Raw genomic sequence first — 21,435 nt, forward strand, 5'->3', positions numbered from 1 at the left:
TAACCGGTTTGAATAAATAACAAATAAACATTCGCATGTTATGGAAGCGCGAATCCGGCCGATGAATCTGTTGAAGCCGTACAGGAGAGAAAATTGATAAACAAAGTTACACCCGAACATGAATAAAATTTCAATGTCAGTCTCGTTCGTTTGATGTCACAAGTAAAAATTATTCCACGTCAACTTTCAACATAGGTTCATCGGTAATGAAACTGCGAGACCACCAAACAAAAGGAAGGAAGAGCATTAAGCATAATTTCTTCGCTTCTCTGAATTCCAACGGAACTCGTCACGAACGAGTAAATTTATTTCCATTTTACGGCACTTAATGACATTGTAAACCGATTATAATGTCAGCGCGGGCAATAAACCTGATACCTACAGTCATCTAGGAAAATGCTCGATGGCGTCGGGCGGAATTTTATGCCCGGAAAGCGTTGAATATGACCGGTCGTTCAAATTGGGACCGCTCGCTGGGCAGGACAACGTTTAACGCGTTTTCGGTGGAATATTTGCGTTGCCGGCAAAGTGCTTTCGGCTAGACAAAAGTTTTCTAGAAAATAATAGCTTCCATCCGTCAGCGAACGCTACCAGCGAGGTTAATTAGAAGCATTAATTTTACGTAAATCATTTACCGTCGGCGACGGTCAGTCTAGTACCATTGGCCCGGCTATAGATGCAACTACTGGGCGCACGTTACATCAGTGAGGGAAACTTCAACATATAGAACCAATCCGTGAAGGGTGGATGAACATTTTCGTGTTCATCGAAACTAGTATCTAAACACATTTCTAAAGCTTTGGTAAATATACCGTATTACTAGCAGCAACTATGCTCGGGTGAATGTTTGAATTATGAATTTCTTGTTACAATGCTTGATTTTCCATCGATTCTTGAAGCTTTTTCTGTTCATAGAAAGTTAATGTTTCTACCACATTCCATGGTCATTTCTCACACTGCCGATGTTGGTAAAAACCGCGCTGTAGTGGCCGCTCATCGGTAAAGGACCTCTGAACGAGGTCATAGCAGCCGGCACATGGTACAAGGCTGGACGCAAGCTTTCTCCACATGTCGTGCGCTCGGTGGGCGTTCAAGACCAAAATAAAAATATCCATCAAACGAAACGAACACCGAGAAGTTCACGCTACTCAGAAGCCCCCAAAACAATTCTAGAACTTTAGGTTCTGGCGCTCGTCGCACGAAAGTGATAACGGCCTGGTTACGTAACGTATTATTTGCTATTCCGCGCCTTCCATCGGTCATCATCACCAGAAGCGCTTGACGTGGTTTTTTTTATGATGGAACATCTTGAGCCACGAAAGCCTCGTTTACATCCCAAATTTGGCGTTCCACCGATCAGCCGAACAAATCGATGCACGTCCACTGGTAATAGCACACTAACACCACCACCACCGCGTGATAAACAGAATTCGGAAAGGACTCGAAACGGCTTAAGCGAGTACGCGGAATAAACGCGCACTCCGAGAGGCACTCGTAATTCGTGTCTTGAATATATATATGGGGCGCACAACATCACAACTTCAACGCAGCGCCAGCGGTGGTCTCGTGTCAGATAATGATGCCCCGAGGCATATTCACGCGTATCCTGCCTCGGAACAGGTCCCGTTCGCGCGCGCACTCACACTACTAGAACGCGACGGCGAAAAGCGATAACGGCCAACTGCTGGGCAATCTGCCCTGATAGGGCACGGTGGCCGTGGGCTGGGGGCCACGAGGATACAACCGATTGCTTTAGTTACACCAGGCACACGATACGCGGCGGCAAGGAATCAAGTGACCCACCGTCGCTTTCGCCGATCCCTGGGGAGTGTCGCGGCACCACGGCTTTTGTGCACCAGGTTAAGATGGAGGATACAACTACAGCAAATATCCTGCCACTGGCCCTGCTGTGCAATGCGCTGTCCCGAAGGCACACACCGAGCGGGACACGTCCAGGGATGTCAATCTTCACTCACAGACTGAAGCCAAATCTGGAACGGACGTAGCGGTAATGGCTTCACTCAGCTAGTCGCTTCTCGGCAACACTCAGAGAGTTTCCCCTTTTACTTATATTGACGGGGCACCTTCCCGGTGAGATACCCGGAGTCCGGAGCCCTTTCGGGGGAGCGCTCTTTCGGGAGAACGAATTGGACGACCTGGAAAACACGCGCACGTGTGCTCATTTTCCAGCTCACCGTTTCAAACAGCATGAATAGATAATTCATACCGTATTGTTAATGTTATTTGTAGCTTTTTAGTACTATGAACGCTTAGATCAGTTGTTGAAATACATTTTGTAAGATAAAAGAGTTTTTCACTTCTTTGGACTTTATATTGTTTTGGGTAAAATAAAATGACCATTTACCGGTGCAGCTGGACACGGCACTGTCTGTATGGCGTGAGTGCCTCGCTGAGTGCTGTATCCTTCGCGTAAAGGGGGTCGTTTGAAAAGTGACTACTCTTCGTTGTTTGGCGCCTTTGCCATCATCCACCGACCGGGTCTGGGCAGTAAAGTAACCATTAAATTAGGAAATAAGACGCAATGCGTAAGCCGTACTTCTATGACTGAAAATATATGCTTTATTTTGTATTTTCGTTGCTGCATGATAACTAAGTTACTGTTCGCTAAGTATTCGTACTTTACGTGATCTTCCTCGATTCATTCTCTCTCGAGTCTCCTTCCCGTTTCGTCCTCATCTTAGGACCGTTAAATACTTCTATCTGAAGTGAATGTGAATAGCAAATCTGTTCTAGCTAAATAGAATCGATTGTTTTGTTTTGTCATGTGGTTTTTGTTTCGATAACTTCCAACTGGAGTGTGGTGAGTATTTCGCTGGAATTGGATTTGCCATTCGAATTGAACTACGTTGAGATTGCTCTTTTGTTTGCCATGGTAACGTGAATTAATGTACTTTTCTGTAACCAGCCGTCATGTGACTGTTTTTGAACATCGTTTGCACTTTACTTATTTAACGAACTGTGAACACTTCCTATTAATCTCTCCCACTGTGTCTCTTTTGTAACGAAATTTCACTCTCTTGAAATTGACTTACTTTGATTTTGTTCTATTTGGTTTTTTCCTCTACTTATCGCTCATGAGGAGGACATCGCTGACAGCTTCTATCACATTTAAAGCAAACTGCCTTCCATCGCGTTGCCGTGACAGAGAGCCAAGCAAAGTGCAGCTACCAGCTTCCGGATTTTGCCTGAGTTTTCGACTCTTCTCTCCTCTTGGTGTGTTACTGTTGTTTGTTCCATTTTTTCTATTAAAAAACACAGATTCATACCGACAAGAATCCCTCAATTCCTCACGGAAATTACTAACGAGAGAGAGAGAGAGAGAGAGAGAGAGAGAAAGTCGAGCGCAAGCGCCCAACGTGTGCATAACTTTTCTAAATACTTTGATTTTCTATTATTTAAGCTAACTCAAACGATTGTGTGTGATTAAGTTGTCTTTTCTTTTCCTTTGCCTCCCTCAGACCCCCACCGTAGTGTCTATGATTTAATGCTATTTACTTTAATTCCTCCACTTCCTTCTCGTGGTCGACTCCGCCGACACGCGGTTCGAGGCCGTCGTAGCCGTTCTTAAGGAAAATCTCCTCAATGTTCTGTATCGAGCGGGCATTCCGTTTCGGGCTCAACACCCGCCGATCGTCCTCGTCGAACTCGCTGTCCTCCGTTTCGGTGTCTCCAAACTGCAAACTGTCGATACTCTCGGCGTCTCCGTCGGCATTCGCTAGCTGGTAGCAACTTTCGGACCGATGGTTGTACGTTTCGAGATCAATAAAGTACTGTTCGTTTTCCAGTATGGCCTGGCGCCATTCTGTGTTGTCGAACGGGCCAAGATTCCCTCCGTATTCTGCCGGAAGGAGGTCCTTGCAGACGTACTTGTGTAGCGAGCTGAGACTGTTGCCGTGCAAGTGTATCTGAGCGAGAGCAGCACAAGAAAGCATAACTCAATTACTGGTGAATCTTGAACCGCATCCAGCATCACTCGCTTACCCTTCGGCGGATCTTGTCCTTTAGGAATGGTTTGAGCACGGCCAGGACGGCATCGAAGTAGAAGGGTTCGTGCAGCACGTGGAATGCTTTGAAGCGCAACGGGAACGCTTCCTGTACTACCTCGACCGTTTTCCGGGCCAAATGAGGAGAGAGATAGCTTCGGAGACAGAAGAACACAAAATGTATCAAGTATCTTACGGCCAATGGGAGGGAGCGCCATATCTTACCGAGCATGAGCAAACCCAAGTCCAGACATGTCCAGCAGCACCACTACGCCACCGATCTGTGTTTCCGGACTGCGGACAGCGTCTTCCAGCGCCAGCACATTACTTCGGAAGACATAATCCACCGGAATTTTATACGGATCACATTTCTCTTCAGGTGCAGCGCCAAAAAGAAAAGAAATGCACAAAATGCAAAAGGTTAGATGATAATGGAGGCACAGTAGAGAAGGTAGGACAGTGAAACAGAAGAAAACTTGACTTCAGCCAACTCTTACCGACTCGAAACAAGTAGATTTGCCGACCGTGCTCGTCCTTCTTCGGCAGCATCGTCTGTATTTGCATCTCGAGCATAAACTTCATCTCCGTCGGTGGGGACACTTTGAAAATCTCCGGGTATTCCTCCTTCATTTTGTAGTACTTTTGCATCTGGCCCGACGAGAAGACGAAAGTATTGCAAATCGCAAATCACAGAGTCCACCGGTCCACCGAAGGGGCCACTAGAGGGCCACTTACCATTTTGAACGCTTTCTCGACGTCAAACTTTTTGGCGCGTAAAAATCGCAACAGAAAGGAATCGTCCCGCCGGCACCCGAGGTCTCGCTGGTGGTTTTCGTTGTAGATGTTGAGCTGCTGACGGAGCTGACGGATTTTTGTATACGTCAGCTCCCCGCCCGTTTCGCCCAGCTCTTTTTCCGCCTTTTCCCGAAACTTTCCATCTGTCGGGGCCGGAGAGATCGGACCAACAGGAACGGCGTAATATGTAAATGGGGAATGAGAAAATGTTAGAGAGGCCACCACCAGGTCCACCGGCAGTAATTGCACAGCCACATGAGAAATGCAGCAAATGCAGCCGTGAAGAGGCCGTTTTCCATCTGACCTAGATTTTTGTTCATCTCGTACTCGAGCATCGCATTGTTGTCGAGCGTCGCAGTTTTTCCGAAGATTTTCCGCGGGCTGTTCAGCGGTGTACTGTCGTTACTGGACATTTCTATCTCCCACCGGGGTTTCCGGTTCCGGTTCGACGACGATGGTATGTTTTGAGGAATTTTTAAAGCACCGACAATCGTATGGGAAAGAATGTGGTCAGAAAGGTTCCGTCGGTGGTTCCGTCGATTGTCGATTGTTCACTTTTCGAATACTGATGGAATTGTTTTGAAACTTTGATTTCTGATGCCAATAAGGGCGTTATCCTTTCAACACAACCTTCGCCCTTTGCTTAACTACACTGTTATTCACTGTAAGCATTTGAGAGATATTTTGTGTGATAAATGGTTTAGTATTTCACTCTTATTAATTATTCATTGCTATTTTTTATGCACACACTGAGTAATTTGAGATAGAACTGGGTCCGTTGGTCCGCGAAGCAAACGTCAAACTATAAGATTTTCGCTCAGCTTTCGCTTTCTTCGCCTTGAACCGCGGACAATTGAAAAATGGTGACGATTTCCCCGCCGTAGGAGCCTCATTCAATTATTCAATACAACTGAGTAATTAATTTGCCCACTGCCAACCCACCGAGACCGAGAGATCGTTTCGATGACGGTACCGAACTCGATACGGAAAGGGGGAAGGCCTTAACATACGATCGTCCGACGCGCGATAGCTCTCTCCCTCTTTCCTCTCTTTATATCTCCGACGGCATAATGCAAAGATTATTTTTAGAAAATAACAATTCTCAACAATTCTTCTACAATTCTGTCTGCGTTCGTCTGCCCTGCGGTTTGCGAAAGCGAATTACCTACCATGAGACCTTTAGATTGTCACCTAAAGACGCCAAGCGCCGTAGCTCGTTTGATTGATACGATTGCCCTGCAGGCGTTGAAAGGAGCTAAGATTTTGTTGAACAATAAAATATGAGTGCAATAAATTTTCGATTTAAAAGCGATTGATAACACAACGGCCAACCTAACCCTGTCCTACCCTATTGTCAAATTCGTTGGTACGAGATGGGCGATTAAAAATAGTTCACCATACGATGGGTTAGTAGGAAATTGTACTCTTCCTCTGTTCCAAGTGGTTCAGGTTGTTGTTCGGTTCGATGCTCAGTAATTTACATATCTTAACATTTTTCAAAAACGAACTGCCAATCGGCGTCCCCTATTCGTTGGGGATATGTCCTGTTGGGGATAATGATTCGATCCAACAAACGGCTCATTTTCTTCGCTCTACGCTGCACACACATTGGAGTATTTTGCATTTCAAATTAACAAACAACCATCGTTCGTGTGGGTCGAACTTCTCGAACTTTTGCTCGAATACGGACCACCAGGTCGATCACGGTGTTTAGACATCCTGTCGTCGATAATTGGAAACGGTCACGCCAAAGTGCTCCATTTGAAGTGAGTTTGCTGCAAGGATCTCGAGCACGTTGCACGGAAAAGTTGCCTTCATCATGCAGCGATAAAGACGACGTGGCGCCAAAAACAAACCAGCCGTCCTCCCAACCACCGGTTTGGTTCAACAAACATGCCAGAAACATGGAACAACACATCCTTGCCACTCCGGCCATGCCGGTCCTCAAGGTTCTCCACAAACACAACCACACACGGCACGCGTTACACGTCGTGAGATACTGCACGAGCACGACCATCCCAAAGCGCACGCTCCGTCGCATGGCTGGCGTGCCTAAACACATCTCAAAAATATAAAAAGGGCGTCAAGTGGACTTTCGTGTGGCGTCAGAAAACGGTAAAATATGGTTCTTCAGAACATGCTACGAGCCTACCATGAAAACATTCCATCATCCCCAAACGCAACGTTACGAATCGGACCACAAAACGGTTGCGAAAGGCGTCGCTAATGCTATTTCGCATTTGGGGGTGAAGCTTGGGAATCCAAAGATTTCTCGCATCCGAAAGTGAACGCGGTGTCTCGAGAGGGGTCAAGGTGCGAATCCAATCCGGGAAGAATGAGCAGGTGTGAAAATATTGGCACATTTCCTTGCACGGCTCCCCGCGGAGGCCGCCCCCTTGCGGTGCACTTATTTTAGCATTAAGTGAGAAATTAATTAAGAATATTCTCGGTAAATACAGTCCCACATTCTACGCCGTACGCGAAGAATGTGTTGCAAGGTATATTCCGATCTTGCGAAATTTCATTCACTTGCTGACGAAATCGAATCTTTGCGTCCCACGGGCAGCCACTATAAATCACCGTTCGTGTGCACAATGGGAGAGCACTTTCACTGGCCGTTTTTCACACTCATTCTTCAACCCCTTTGCTGGGGTCACAAACTAGAACAAACTTTCAATCGCGTAGCTGCTGGTAAAGAACGTAAACTGGTCGTGCCAAAAACGGGTTCGTTCGGCGACACCCTTGCTGGCAAAAGTTACCGAAAATTGTTCATACTGGCTACGAAACACTCCGCGAAACTACCACGAAGGCTCCCCGGTCCGAACTGACACCGCTCGATCCGGAGAAGGGTGACCGAGAGCGCCAACAACAGCAGGGCGCGACCGTGATTTTCCGCGTGTTTTTCTCGCTCACGCGCCACTCACGGTCGTTGCTGAGAGGCCAACTCGATATTGAAAAACAAAACAACAGAAAGAAAAACAAAAGGACTCAAGTGTTGCCGCTCTCTCCGCGTGAGCACGGCTCGGAAAACAGATGTTTTCCCGGCGTCACAAACACTCACAGCACACTCACAGCAAACCAGCTGCAAGCAGTGAGTGCTGTCAGTTCGTTTGGATGGCCGAAAATTACAGTTCGCTATCGACATTTTATTTTTTTATTTCAAAGTTGCTTGTTGCTGTTGTGGCTTCTATTCTATTTAGTGAAATACTAGTTTATTCTTTGTAATATTGCAACCCACTACATCCCCCCACCGACCGAATGAATCAATCTTCAGAAGAGTCCGACGAGTCCTTCGAATCCGACGGGTCCTTCGAATCCGATTCCTTCTGTTCGTCTCCCAAACATTGGATCACCTTGCCGAGAATCGCGTTGAAATCAGTGACGGCATCTTGCACAGCTCCGCCCAAACATTGTTCGGTTTCTGCGGCCAGTTTGGCCACCTCCTTGGACGTTTCGGATACCAGCCTCGCAGCATCGTGGACAATCTCTTGCACTTTGTCAACCGCTTCCGGTGCCTGTCGAACGCCAAATAGTTATTTAGCGAACCCTACTTGTTTGGCCCATCTTAACTTACGCTTTGCAACGCGCAATTGATTTGATCCACTATCCAAGAGTTATCCTCGAGACACTTGCGTCCAATGCCGATAATGTCGTGCACTTTGGACAGGCTAAATTTAATGTGCTCTTCGACATTTTTCTCGATCAACCGTACACGAGCAACCGTTGCCCGGGCGCAGACCCCGGCCTTGTCGCGCGCACTTTGCACCATTTTGCCAATTTCCTCCGGGACCGGAGCGAAACACGGCGACACTTTGGTCTGTAGCTCTTTCAGCACATCGTCGTATTTTGCAATTTCCTTCAGCACTTTGTCGTTGTAAAGCGTCTCCAGGTTCTCGATGGCATTCTCGACCGACTCGACCTCCTCTGCCGTACTTTGCTGTAGTGTCGAGAGGCTCTCGATCGCTTCTTTTGCGATGCCTTTGAGTAGATTATCGAACTCCCCGAAGAACCGCGAACGCGTTGCAAATTCTACAGTTTGCAACTCAGCCAACGGTCCAGCCTGGGACTGGCCGAGGCAAAGCCCTAGAATGGCCACTAAGAAGAGCTTCATTGTTTGGCACTTTGGCATTTAATGTCCGATACTGATCGGTCGGGTCCCATGGGACGGACTTTATATAAATGGCCATTTATTTGTAATCACTCACAGCCAATGCAAACTACTTGAAACTCTGAATGGTGAATGACTGATGGTCTTAATGGTGAAGGTGAATGACAAATGATAAACTTTCTTATCACACGATAGCACGGTATGGCATTTCGTTTGGAAATATTTTATTTTCTTCATACGCTGTAATGTACATTCCGTTACAAGAAAGTTCACTTTGTCGCTTTCTGTTTAGACTCATATCAGGGAACCACCGTAACCAATTCAATTAAATTTGTTCCATTGGTTAACCCACTTTCATTCCTAATACATTGTTAAGATTTTTTTACTTAATAGCATAGAACATAATATTAATTATTCTTCTACAACACACGCGACGTCTCGTTTTTTGTTTTCGTTACTTTTATGTTTTCCTTTCGGTTTCGCCCCTTTTGCGGTGGACACACAGACTGCCGGAAGTTTCGCCTTTCCTCCGTAGACCAGCAACCGATCGTATTCGGTGGCCCGTTCCATCACTTGGGCGTTGATCGCCTGGTAGTCGAACGTTGTACCACTCGTGCCCCCGTACTCCTCGGGCAGAATGTCCGTCGGAATATATTGGTGCAACGAGCTCCAGTTGGAGTAATGAAAGTGGACACTCTCCTTGATTTTTTTACTCAACATCGGGTACAGTATGGCGACCGCTGCGTTCATGAAAACGGACGAATTGACCACGTGGAACTCGATGTTCTTGAGCGGCAGTAGGTCCGCTTTCGCCGAACCGACGCGAATGTTTTGCGGTGTCAGAAAGCGGAAACCCTTCAGCGAATATCCACTCATATCGATCAGGCACGTGACGCCTTTGTCGATCGTTTCCTGCTCGTTCAGCATCAGCTCGAACCAGATATCGTCCAGATTGGCGAGATCAGAGATGGCCATGGTCGAAAAATCGATCGCTCCCAGCCGCGTTACGAACACTCGCCGACCACGTTGATCCCGCCGGTTCAGGGCGAACTTTATGTTCCGATTCAGCAGCCCTTCGTACGTGGCGATCGGTTTGTGAAAGAACCACTCCGGGTGTGCTTCCTAATGGGCGGATAAAGGCTCGGTTACATATCTGGCATATTCATTAAGGGTAATTTTCAAACTCTTTTACCTTCAGCTTGATGAGCTTCACGATGCGCCCGAATGCCTCCTCTACGTTCCAGTCGCAGCAGCATAAAAAGCGTCGCAAAAACATATCATCGCTTCTTCGCTGACAGTCATCAAAACCTGCAAAAAGTTCCACATAATCAAACGAGCCGAAGTCTTGTGATCGTCTAGATCTGCTGTAGTTCACTGTCCCGAACAGGGGCACGAAAATTGAATGCCAAAATTTGAAAATCGAAAATTAAAACCTAATCCAGTGTATCATAACCCAAGCTAATGACTTTGCTCGGTCCGTCATTAGTTTTGTTTGACTAATTAATCACTGCCGATCTGTATACAGTTCGTGTTCGGATCCACTCGAACTTGAGGAGTCCCATTCCGCTGCACGCCGCCCATCAAAAGCCGAGAGACGGAACGAAACATACGCGCCTAACCTTGATAATCGGCGTCACGCCGAAGCGTTGACCATGACAGTGACCGGCACAGGCCACCACTGACCGGTGGTCCGGTGGTGGAGACTTGAGAAACGAACCAGCCCATCGCACGTGGGCACGTTGCGGCAGTTTTATGCCGCGTTAACAGCCCATTCGAAGGAACTGTCAAGCGGTGGACCGATCGCTAGTAGTCACGATCGCGATTATTAGCTAATGCTGCCCTGGAATAGACTAAAAACCGAAGCCTAAAGCTGGTCCGCAATGGTCTCGTAACATTTCGTAAATTATAATCTAACAAACGGGAAACTTTCACTGCATCAACACTAATTATATCGTCATGCTTCAATTGATTCTTTGCTTTGCTGCCACTGCCACTGCTCTTAAAATGTGGCACTGACGATGCCGTTGAAGTTTATTTGCATTTCGACTTCTGGCCCTCGAAACTCCATTGTCATTGGCTCCATTGGGTCTTTCAAACTCTGGGTGGTTGTTTACTTCCGATAAAGAATGACTTCCATTTACGACACCGCCATCAAATACGTTGAATCGAATCGGTGCCATTACGAACCGTGGATAGGCGATCCGACGATGGAGTCGGATGTAATCGAACGTGATATTGACCGCTGGTGATGGATGATGATTAAATCGACGCACGTTTGGGGCCATCGTTAGGCCACTCACTCACACGGGCGCACAAATGACAGACATACTGAGACGTTTCCGGTTTTCCGGAGCGTCATCGTGAACGTGAACGCGTAACTTACTTTCGATCAGCTTACGAAGTTCGATGATCTTTTTGGTAAGATCGCCATCGACCGAGACCTGCTTGCTATCGTCCACTAGCTTCTGCTTCTGGTCGCCTGAAGAAGGGCCTTTGGGCATTGTTTTTATATCCGGCATTGGGAGTCCTTGGGGGAAGAAACACAATAAGGTCGAACGACGTTAGACTATATTAACAATTTTACACACAACCTTCGATTCCAGGCACGCCCCAGTGCGCTGTCGTGGCCGGCGAAATGATGCGGACATCGGCGTTGATAAGCTTGCGGAAGTTTGTGGATGGGCAAGGTTGCCAATAAACGTGGTTTTCGAATTAAGATTCATGCAAATGTGTGGCTCCAACTGTTATCGATTAACCCAAAACGTCGCCCAAGGGCAGTGACTGAGAGCATCCGATTAGAAAAGGCAGGGTTTTGTAGCTTTGAATTGCTCTAGAGTCCAATTTTCGAGATAAGAACTCGTGACCGATCCCAAGACCCGAATGGGATATGTTTAAAAAATTAGTGTAGGCTTAGTAATGATAATTGAAACCTTTACTAAACCTGAAACTGTTGTGAGTTTCTTACATATTTATGTGTAGAGCTCGACTGAAAGCAACATTCTTTATTGTTTAACACTTTCGTACAGATGTTTATTAAAGAATAATAAACGATGCTTCCAACCATAAAAACGGTATTGGGGCTATATATATTTTATTACCACGCCACAACCATGCAATAAAACATACAATTAACAAGTGACACCAGAGGCTGGCGGAAGCCGACGAGCACTCAACGCCAGAGGTCAAAGGTGAATGAATTTCTTATGCTTTGCAACGCATCCAAATGCCCGCTACAAAAGATGCAATAAAGAAGGACTTGTGACTGCTCGTGAGACAAACAGATGGCGGCTTTTGGCGATCCACTAATTGGTAATGCCATCGCCAAGTGCCGCCATGTTAATGGGTTTTAACTTGACCTCAACTGCCTGAAGCGGTACGGTCACTACTCACAACATTATCAATCACATCAAAAACCAGATCAAAAAGCCTTTTCCTTCGGAGCAGGTCAGAGCTGTTGATCATGCCTCTATCGATTCCAAACAAGTTTAAGAACTGTGTTCAAAGTATCCATATCGAATATCTTAGCAAAATCTGTCTACAGCAACCTTGACAGTTTGGGTCTTTTAAATATTCGGGGGCCACAGAATGAATGCGTCGACGGTCGTGAAAGTGGACCGGCAGGGCGGCGGAATAGCGAGCAACAAGGACGGCTACGTTTGTTCGCGGGCCATAATTTGATCTTCCACAACTTTATCCAGCTTTTAGTTTTTAGTGCGGGTCTTGTAATAACACGGTTTGCTTACTACTTCGGCACCACTTGGCAACGATTCCTTTCTATTCCCACAGTTGTCCGCTGGCGACGAATGAAAAAAATATGTTGTCCGCCGAATGGTTGCCCACCAGTAAGCACGTTATATTGTTGTATGTTGCAACAGCACTTAAACTTTTCTGAACCCACCAAGCGCCGCGGTTGGAGCTATAAAAAGAAGTTGTACGGTGCGCAACTTCATTAGATGCCAGCATAAATGAAGAAACTTCAGGTGGCAGTTTTCGGCGCAGCGTACGCAAACATGATCGCCATGCATAATAAACTAGTACCGCTGGGGGATCGCCACAGGGGGGGACAGGTACACACCGAGCGGTGTTTGGGATGTTCCAAATTTGGCAAACCATTGTGTGAGCTTTACATACTGTTGGAACGCCGTCGGACCTTCCACGCTTCGTCCGTGACCTCAACGCACAGAATTTGTGCGTTACTGAGATCGTGTACGTACAACGTGGAGAGAGGCGTGAAGTTGAATTAAGCTCACGACCACACCGGACCGTAACAAGCTGTAGCTTATAAAGATTCTGTTCACGAAAACCGTCCGCCGCACAATTTCGCGAAAGTGAAACTGTAAACCTGACCTGCCGCTCGTCCGTTGCATAATTTTCTACTCATTAACGGCCAACATGGCGCACCGCAGTTACTTTCCACTAGGTGTGCGAGTCGTTTGTAGCACCAGCACCAATAACCTCCGTTAGTCCGGAGACGACCAAGGAATCTCAACAAAACTGACCGCTTTGTGCCCATGACGGTAATACAAATCAAACGAAATAGGTTGATACTGAGGAGGGATTGCTTGTTTTGGGACACTTTCAGACGTACTTGGTCACACGAAACTTTGCTCAACCACCACCCAACCAATGTGCGCTGAGTGAGTTTGGGGAAAAGACTTCAACGCAACTACCAACGGCGAACGAACGAACCTCACTTGGCCTCACTTACCAAAGCGCGAAAACTTTACGCACTCGATCGAGTTTTGACTTCTTCACTGTCCGACGAACACAAACCGACTGTTGTTACCGACCGGTAAACCGGATTGTTTTATTAGCCGGTGCGTTTGCGGTGAACGGTCGCTTTGTTGTTCGCGCCACAAGACAGAACCAGCTGACGGTAGCAACAATCGACGGCGGGTCCGGTTGTTCCGCTAGCAAATACGGACAAAACACTTATTTGTTTGGCTGATCGGTTCTAGTGCGGCACATATTATAGGATGCAATAAAAACTTTTTTCGAAGCCGATGAGCTCAAATCGTTGAACTCATCCAAAAGAAGTCTAAGTCAGCAAATCAAACGGGGCAGTTCGACAAAGAACTCTTCTTCAACTGGTTGCGCCATGGCACGTGCGCTTATTTGTTGTTCTTTTTGTATCAGGCAACAGTGTTGATAAAAATGCTAAGGTTTCATATTTTTTGGCTGTACTTTTCGAAACATAAACTTCAATTGAAATGCTTAACTTCACCACGCTCTAACCGGAATTCAGCGAATCAAACTGATCGTTCAAGTGGCGCATCAGAGATTAACACTTAACTAACTGAACTACATCAACTACATTAACTCATTAACTCATTACAAGTACTTTTTGAACTAACCATCACGAAAACGATCGAAAACGAACGATCACATTTGAAAAATGGAAGATTTAGAATAAAAAAAATTAGAATAAAAGGAAAAATTAGAATAAAAATTTAAATATATTGAAATAATTCAAATGAAAGATTGTGAAATTTGTGTCTGAAATATTTCGCGAAGATTTCGAAACAGCCGACGAAAAGTTTCGCGAAGTTGGCGGTTTTTGTCTCCGCTTAGAAATTTAAATTTTTTAAACGGTTGCGACCTCATTTTATTTAGCTTTGCTATTGTTTTGATACTTGCAAAACAACCAATCAACACGTTGCTCTATATAAATTCGATTTCCTTTATTGTGTATAATTAAGAGTATAGCTTAAATGTTATGTGCAAAATAATATCACACCATCAATTCCACGTCATTACGGTATGTGAACAGAGTTTATCGCCGTAATTTATCGCGATCATCAGCAACCTTCGTCATCCGCCGGCTCGGACACGTAGCCCAACTGCTGAAGCTCTTCCACCACCTTCTCGTTCTTGCTCAGGTGCTCCAGCCAGTACGTGTAAGGATATTCCGGTTTCGAGCCTCCGTAGCGTTCCGGCAGTGCCTCCGGGTCAATGTGCTTGTGGAGAGAGACTCGATCGGTACCGTGGAAGAACAATCGCTGGCGCATCTTGTCCGTGAGCAACGGTTTGAAGATCTGAAACGCCGTATCAAACACCCATCCTTGGTTGACGATATGGATTTGACTCGTGCGCAGCGGCATGCTGGTTGCCAGCAGGGCCAGCATTTTCTGAGCCACGGCGGGTGTAAGATTCCAGGCGTGGTTCAACGTCAATCCTTCCAGGTCCATTATGCCCACGCCACCGAGCACTTGCGACTGCGGTTCCAGGGAACCAACTTCCAGCAGCAGCATCGTGGCGCGGAACAGATCCAAGATGGGAATCTTTGCCGGACGCCATTTGCCGAACTTGAAGAAAATTACACGCCGCCCTTCCTGGTCACGGTACGGTGAAATGGTGATTATGTCGTCGTCTCCAAGCGAGCGCAATGCCATCGGGTTTACGTTTTCGTAAAACTCAGGATTGCTCTCACGAAAACCGTAGTACCGGACCATCAAATTATACGCGTGCTGCACGTGCCAGAAGCGTGCCCGAAGAAATTTGACCAAATAATCATCGTCCACTCGGTGCGGAACGCAGTCTCCTTTTTCTAAAATGTAGAAACGTGGACATTAGACATATTTAGATCAGAGCTACTTGACATCTGTGTACCGTATATCATCTCTCGAAGTTCCTCGATCATCAAACTTGTTCGGTCAGGATCTTCCCCCTGCGATCGTGCCACCTCCACGATCTTGGGCGGAAGATCGCGGTCCATGAATAGCTGGTGAATAACTCCCTCCGGTTCAGGCATCCTGGCACAGATAGAGGGACCTTTCCAACGACGACAACTAGATATCCTTGGCCCTGATATTACAGTTCTGGGCTGTATCTGCGGAAACCCGAAAATTTATCAAAAATTGGAGAGATACCGTTGCCACACATGCAGTACACTCGCCCCAAGCACATCAAATCGGAAAAGTACAAAAAACTGAAAACGCGCTTCGGATGTAGAATTGGACCGTTCATTAATTATTTGATAGTGTTGCAGATTGACCGGCAATTAGAGGATTTCATTATCACGGCGTCACGGTGACCCCGTTTGGAGGCCATTGCAGCAAATATTTCACTATCCACAGATTAGCGTATCGCTCGTGAATTTACACCAAATTTTTGAACCAAAAACGGATTTAACACTTACACTAAGACTAAGGTGAGCTCTGTGCCTAATACTTTGAATTAGTTTTTTAACCATTTTTGCACAATTCTTGCAACTGGAAGGTTGATTTTCCAAAGGGAAGTTCTCTGAAGAGTCTGAAAATTCTGCAGCCTTCAACAGACAAAGTCAGCTCCCGAGCCAATGTTGGCCCGAACGTCGCGACGTTTGAAACACAACTGGCCAGTAATCGGAGCATATATTACCCGTGAAGACCCCAAATTGGTTTCACTCAATGACAAATCAGACATGGGGAAATGTAAGGTCTCAAACGTCTTGAACGATGGGTGGTGCGGGCGAGCATCAAAGAACTGCAAAGCGTGACACGATGTGTTTTAGGCTTTGCTTTCGACTGAGACCTCTTAACCTGTACCATGCTGACCGGCGGCGGGGTAGCCAACAATCATTAGTCAATGCAAGGGAGCGTATAATTTGCGATGAGCGGCACTCATGGGAAAACATTTAGTAAATATTTGCCAACATCAGAATTCTGTTAAGAGATCACTCAACAAGACTTTATGTCAACAATAAAGTCATTACTCGAATCAAAAGCCTTTGACCGATAATAAGCTGATTGGTGGTTACGATACGATACGGACTTTTATCGCGTAATAAAACATCATTGATCGTTTCTCCCTGGTTCTCCCGGGCCCTGTTAAAACTGACCTAGACGTAGGCGCGTGTCATTAGTGGACCTGGCTATTACGTAGTGATTTGTGACTAATCTAACTGGCAGACCTCCGGCTACCCGAACCCTTCAGCGAGCCTCCAGCATTGCGAATCGAATGTGCTCTCGATGCGAAACTGGTTTAGCATCCTCCAGCCGTCGGACGAATGCACTAATGCTTTCCACCGTCTAAATCTAGCAGGTTCCATAGCCATGACGCTGAACTTGGCGACCGCGGCCACGTCGTCGCATCGTCGCATCGTCAAGGTGATCCTGTTTACAGTGCACAATCCGTGGGCATCGGTTATCCACGAGAAACTGTTTCTCTCCTTCAGGATATGCTCGGTAGGTCGCGCACGGCCTTAGGCAGGCTGTTGAACCTTGCAGTTAGGCGTGGTTTTCGCTTTGACCCAATTTCCAGTCTGCTTTGGCCACAACACAATCCAATAAAGTGCCGTGACAAATCGCATTACCCCTGTACTTCGAGCACGGCAACTAACCTCAAAACGGAGTCCCCACGCTGGAGGTTCTCGCAGGCGTGACACGCATAATAAAATGGAGCAACGGAGCGACTACTGCGGCCACGGATCGATGGCTTATGTGGACCTTGAATTATGCTATTGTTTTAACGAACGTCGCGACGCACAAAGCCCGAAGTAATTCAATCGATCGTCTTTGATCGGGAAATCTGATGCCGAATCTAGATCAGAAGAAGCGCAAAACGAGGTCAAAGCTGTTGATTTCACTTCCATCTAACGGTACTCAAATGGCACGGTAAAGGGTTGTCACGCGGTGATTGGTGTTATCTTACGGGATGCGGTAACTGATACGCACGTCGAGGCCGAACTAACTGAACGTTTCTAGAGACCAGAGGAATATACGCCACTTTGAAACCCTTTCGATTCGATGAATTTGCATGTCGTAGGTTGATTAAATTTGTTGACCACCGTTTCGAACGGTATCGTTTTAGAAAATCGTGTATTGTACCGAACAGCGGACACTACTTCCAGGAACGGGCACACTTATCTCTAATTCAATCGATCGTTAAGCGGCTCATACGATGATACCTCCCATTAGCTGGCCTGAGAACCCAGCGTTTTGGCACACGTGTGCCTATCATGCGCGATATCGGGGACGATCGAGGCCATCGAACAAGGTACTCTTACCGATTTGGGAACAGTATTCAAGGGTTTACCGGTACGAGGTGTAATGGTCGCCACGTTCATGTTTCACCGCAATGGTGTAATGTTCCGAACTACGATTGAACCGTGCGTGGTGCGTGCTTCCCGCCAGTTAATTTGCGTCACTAGAATCATTTGCCATCAACAAGTTGACCAACCACTGGAGCTCACTATCCCTAGCCGAGGGCTTTCGTCCCACTGAGCCAGCACCAGACGTGAAACTAGTCTTATCGGCCCCGTCTTGTCAACGGCAGAACCGGTTCGCTAAACCCCAGCGAATCATCCCTTTTCCTTGTGTCGCCGATCGCCGGCGCTTGGGACTATCGATCGAAACGTGGAGACCTACAGTACGTTTTACCCTTCTTTTACCTTGTGCGCACCGCGTCGTTGACCCTTTCAGCCTACGCGACGTATCTGTAACGCGGCGGGTTGCCGTGTAGTTTTTTGGTGAGGAACTTGAAGTGCAAGGTTACCAATTGCAGATCATTTCTCATTCGATTCGCGCGAATGTTGCCGGAGAGCGGTCGGACTTCGACTAGCAGAATGCACTGGCGAAATAGTTCCGCCTCTTGCCTCCTCTTAAACTATTAATTTGTGGCGCGCCAGCATTGCCAAGATTTACGATTCGTCTCAAATATTAGAAAACATCTCAATGACAGCACGTCAAACTTGATCTTTTAGGTCAGTTCCCACTTTAAACCCTCCCATTTATGGTGACGCAATCAGCCCCCGGAATGACAATGGCGCGACGTGTCGATAATAACAGCAACCGAGTAGCGACGTGAAATCGGAAATGACCGCCACGTCTCTACTTAGCAGTGACAATGGTCCCAAGTCAGTCGTATTCCCCCAGATGCTGGGCGCAAATGAACAATAGGGGGGGAAAATGCGAAGGTCTGAGACTTGGCATGAGTCAGAATGAGTTGGGCTCAGTACAGGTTCCCTTAGAATGAGGATATTTTAACATGCGGAGGTTAAAAAAACTCATAACCCGACATGTCCGCACATCTTCAGCACACAAATTCGTCCCCACTGCTGGTGGGTCAACAATCGTAGCGACTTTCCACGACCACGCGGCGCGCAACGAGCGAAGAGGTTAATAGCTTCAGAGACCCCCGCACGCGACCTTAAAACCCGGTCTAAGGCTCGGCTCGTTCCGATGCAAAAACCGGCTCCGGTGGCCAGTGTTTGATGGAAAAAAATTCATTCTAACGAAGGGTTAGGTCATTATCCGCCCATTTAAGAATAGAACCGACAGATTAGCGGTTGTCTAGTGCACCGCCCCCAGGCGGTGGGCCTGTCCGCACCGGGCCCGGCTATCGCGCCCCGCCAAATGTTCATCAGGTACTAGAGAATCGATTATTGCGGTTTTCAGCACGCAATCTTCGATCAGAGCCGTTCCATCGGTTCTCGCTAACGAACGGGTTGGCCATTTGATTGAGCGGTGCGGTGGCACGTTCTCTGATCCACAGCTGTCGGTTTATTGACATTTAACGTCACCCTCGTGCTAATAAGTTAGGTCACTTCAGGCGACGATCCCGCCGGCGGAATCATGAATCACATCATCGGTCGGCCGATTATGATTCACACCCCCAAGAAAAGACGCCCGTTAACGGCTTACTCAATGGTCAGGGGGCCACTAAACGGAACGCGCACCATGAGAAAAGTTCTATAACAATCAACAGAAACACGCGCTTTTTGGCGCGCACCAAATCCGGTTCCGGATCTAACCCGTTTCTCTAGTGGCCGTTTGCGTGCACGATTTAAAAGCCAGGAACGTGCGGCTTAGAACTATCTCTTCCGGCTTATTTTTTGCCTCACCCACTCAGTGGGCTCATCAGGCGATATGACTTGCGCAAACATGTGGCCCCGTGAACATGTTTAAAGTCGTGCAAACTGTAATCGTCACCGTCGCTGGTGCGCCGCTAGCTGGTTCATATTTACAAAAAATATCCACGCTTAAAGCCGGTGAAGACTGGCGGGCATTGTGGACAGGGTTTTGGAGTATTTTTTTCCTGTTGTTTGGTACATTCCTTTAACTCAGACACATGAGAATATCTGTTCCTTCAACGATTGCACGAAACTTCCAGTAAATTTGCCTTAAGGCGGGCGCGTGTTCAAATACGCTTCTGTTAAACTCCAACTCAGCTGAGTAAAGGGAGGGATTCTTGTTCCACCAGAACCACTACACAGTATTTTAAATATTAGCATACCATTAGCACCGCTAGGGGTTCATAGAGTCTGGTGCCAAACTGGTGTTCATACTTGGCCCGAGTCTAGAGTGGCAGAATAGAACGATCGCATCACTTCCATTCTGAAGCCTCGCCAGATTGGAGACCTTCACTTTCTTGCTGACATTACAAAGTGCTAGGTTTCAACTGTAGCGGCAATCAATTGAGAAAAAGTAAAACATGCCAGCATCCAGCAATTCTGTAACTATAAATATGTATATTGCATTTCAAGGACCGCACCGACGTCACCGGCGACTCATTCCGCCTGTGGAAAGCCAATTGACGCAATCGTACTGTGACTTTAACCGTTTAAGTCAGTTTTAAGTACCGCCAATCATTTCCAGTACGCGATTGAGAGATAGATTTTAAAGTCAGCTAAATTAAAACTAATCTTGCCACTGAGGAATGTTTAGAGTCAATAAGTGCTTTCTCTTTACGACGATCGAACCAAGCACAGCACAGTTCGTACATGGTCCAATACCGTCTCTACAATCGGGGCCACACAGCGATAATCCTTATCAGTTAATTGTGTTTGCGATGGGACGACTCTATGGAGTTGCGTTTTGATTTTTCAAGGCTTCTCGCAGGCCAGCCGGTAGCATGCATCGTTTGCTACCAACATTTAATCCAATGGAAGTGCGACAGGTTGTCCCCCAAAAACCCAACTTAGCAACAACGCTTAAAGGTCTCACAGCTCCATAATTGGACCACGCTCGAAACTGTCCTTCCGAGTGGCTATTTACCCAGGCCCCCCAAACGTGGCACTCTGGTGGTCACTTGAACGGATTGGAATAAATGCTGCTCTTTGTGAAGCGATGTGACTGTTCCCACCGATCTCATCGTGCGCGATCCACACCGCAATTACTCCCGGCAAGCGATACGAACCCGAATGGAACAAAGAGGCGAACGCGCCACGACTGCACACAGCCAGTTCTTGGGACTTCTGCTCCACTGGACGCCCGCGGGGGGGGTGGCACGGTTCTATGGCTTAACTGTGGAGTCCCGCACGACTCCAACGTTCTGGCTCGACGCACCAACAGTAACTGAACTGGCCGGTTTGCCTCCGTTCACGATTTGTGTTTTGCGCTGAACGTACCACCCTCCTCGTCCTCGCCATCGCCCTCGTTGTCCAGCATCGCATAAACGGTGGATGAGTGTGTTTTGTTATGTTTTGTTTACACCATCATTCCGGTTCCCCCGCGGCCCCACTGTCGATGAACTCGGGCCGCTGGAAGCCTTGACGGAGTGTTCCCTCTGGGCATGGGAAGAACGACGGGTGACGCAGCACCACCACTT

At 47.1% G+C, this 21,435-nt stretch overlaps 3 protein-coding genes across 5 annotated transcripts; all 3 read right to left on the reverse strand.

The window, feature by feature from the left end:
- Positions 1–2,626: 2,626 nt before the first annotated feature.
- Positions 2,627–7,614, reverse strand: LOC131209331 (alpha-tocopherol transfer protein-like). Of its 3 annotated transcripts, none has more exons than XM_058202377.1 (7): positions 7,559–7,614; positions 5,104–5,461; positions 4,740–4,942; positions 4,502–4,652; positions 4,230–4,377; positions 4,003–4,159; positions 2,627–3,926 (listed from the first exon to the last, which is right to left on the reverse strand). In XM_058202377.1, exons 2-7 carry the CDS (start codon positions 5,210–5,212, stop codon positions 3,513–3,515), a joined length of 1,182 nt encoding a protein of 393 aa, XP_058058360.1. In that variant the 5' UTR covers positions 5,213–5,461; positions 7,559–7,614; the 3' UTR covers positions 2,627–3,512. The 3 variants fall into 3 exon arrangements, with proteins under 3 accessions (XP_058058360.1, XP_058058361.1, XP_058058363.1); XM_058202378.1 differs by having other exon boundaries at positions 7,575–7,602; XM_058202380.1 differs by lacking the exon at positions 7,559–7,614 and adding an exon at positions 7,471–7,558.
- Positions 7,615–7,942: 328 nt separating this feature from the next.
- Positions 7,943–8,932, reverse strand: LOC131210385 (uncharacterized). Its single transcript, XM_058203627.1, has 2 exons — positions 8,374–8,932; positions 7,943–8,314 (listed from the first exon to the last, which is right to left on the reverse strand). The coding sequence occupies exons 1-2, from the start codon at positions 8,926–8,928 to the stop codon at positions 8,063–8,065; spliced, it is 807 nt and encodes a 268-aa protein (XP_058059610.1). The 5' UTR covers positions 8,929–8,932; the 3' UTR covers positions 7,943–8,062.
- A 329-nt stretch (positions 8,933–9,261) lies between these two features.
- Positions 9,262–21,164, reverse strand: LOC131207984 (alpha-tocopherol transfer protein-like). The gene is made up of 7 exons (XM_058200623.1): positions 21,025–21,164; positions 15,517–15,736; positions 14,714–15,454; positions 11,291–11,434; positions 10,100–10,215; positions 9,415–10,029; positions 9,262–9,267 (listed from the first exon to the last, which is right to left on the reverse strand). The coding sequence occupies exons 2-7, from the start codon at positions 15,656–15,658 to the stop codon at positions 9,262–9,264; spliced, it is 1,764 nt and encodes a 587-aa protein (XP_058056606.1). The 5' UTR covers positions 15,659–15,736; positions 21,025–21,164.
- Positions 21,165–21,435: the final 271 nt, after the last annotated feature.

This window comes from Anopheles bellator, chromosome 2 (genome assembly GCF_943735745.2).
Source record: "Anopheles bellator chromosome 2, idAnoBellAS_SP24_06.2, whole genome shotgun sequence".
Lineage (NCBI taxonomy): Eukaryota > Metazoa > Arthropoda > Insecta > Diptera > Culicidae > Anopheles > Anopheles bellator.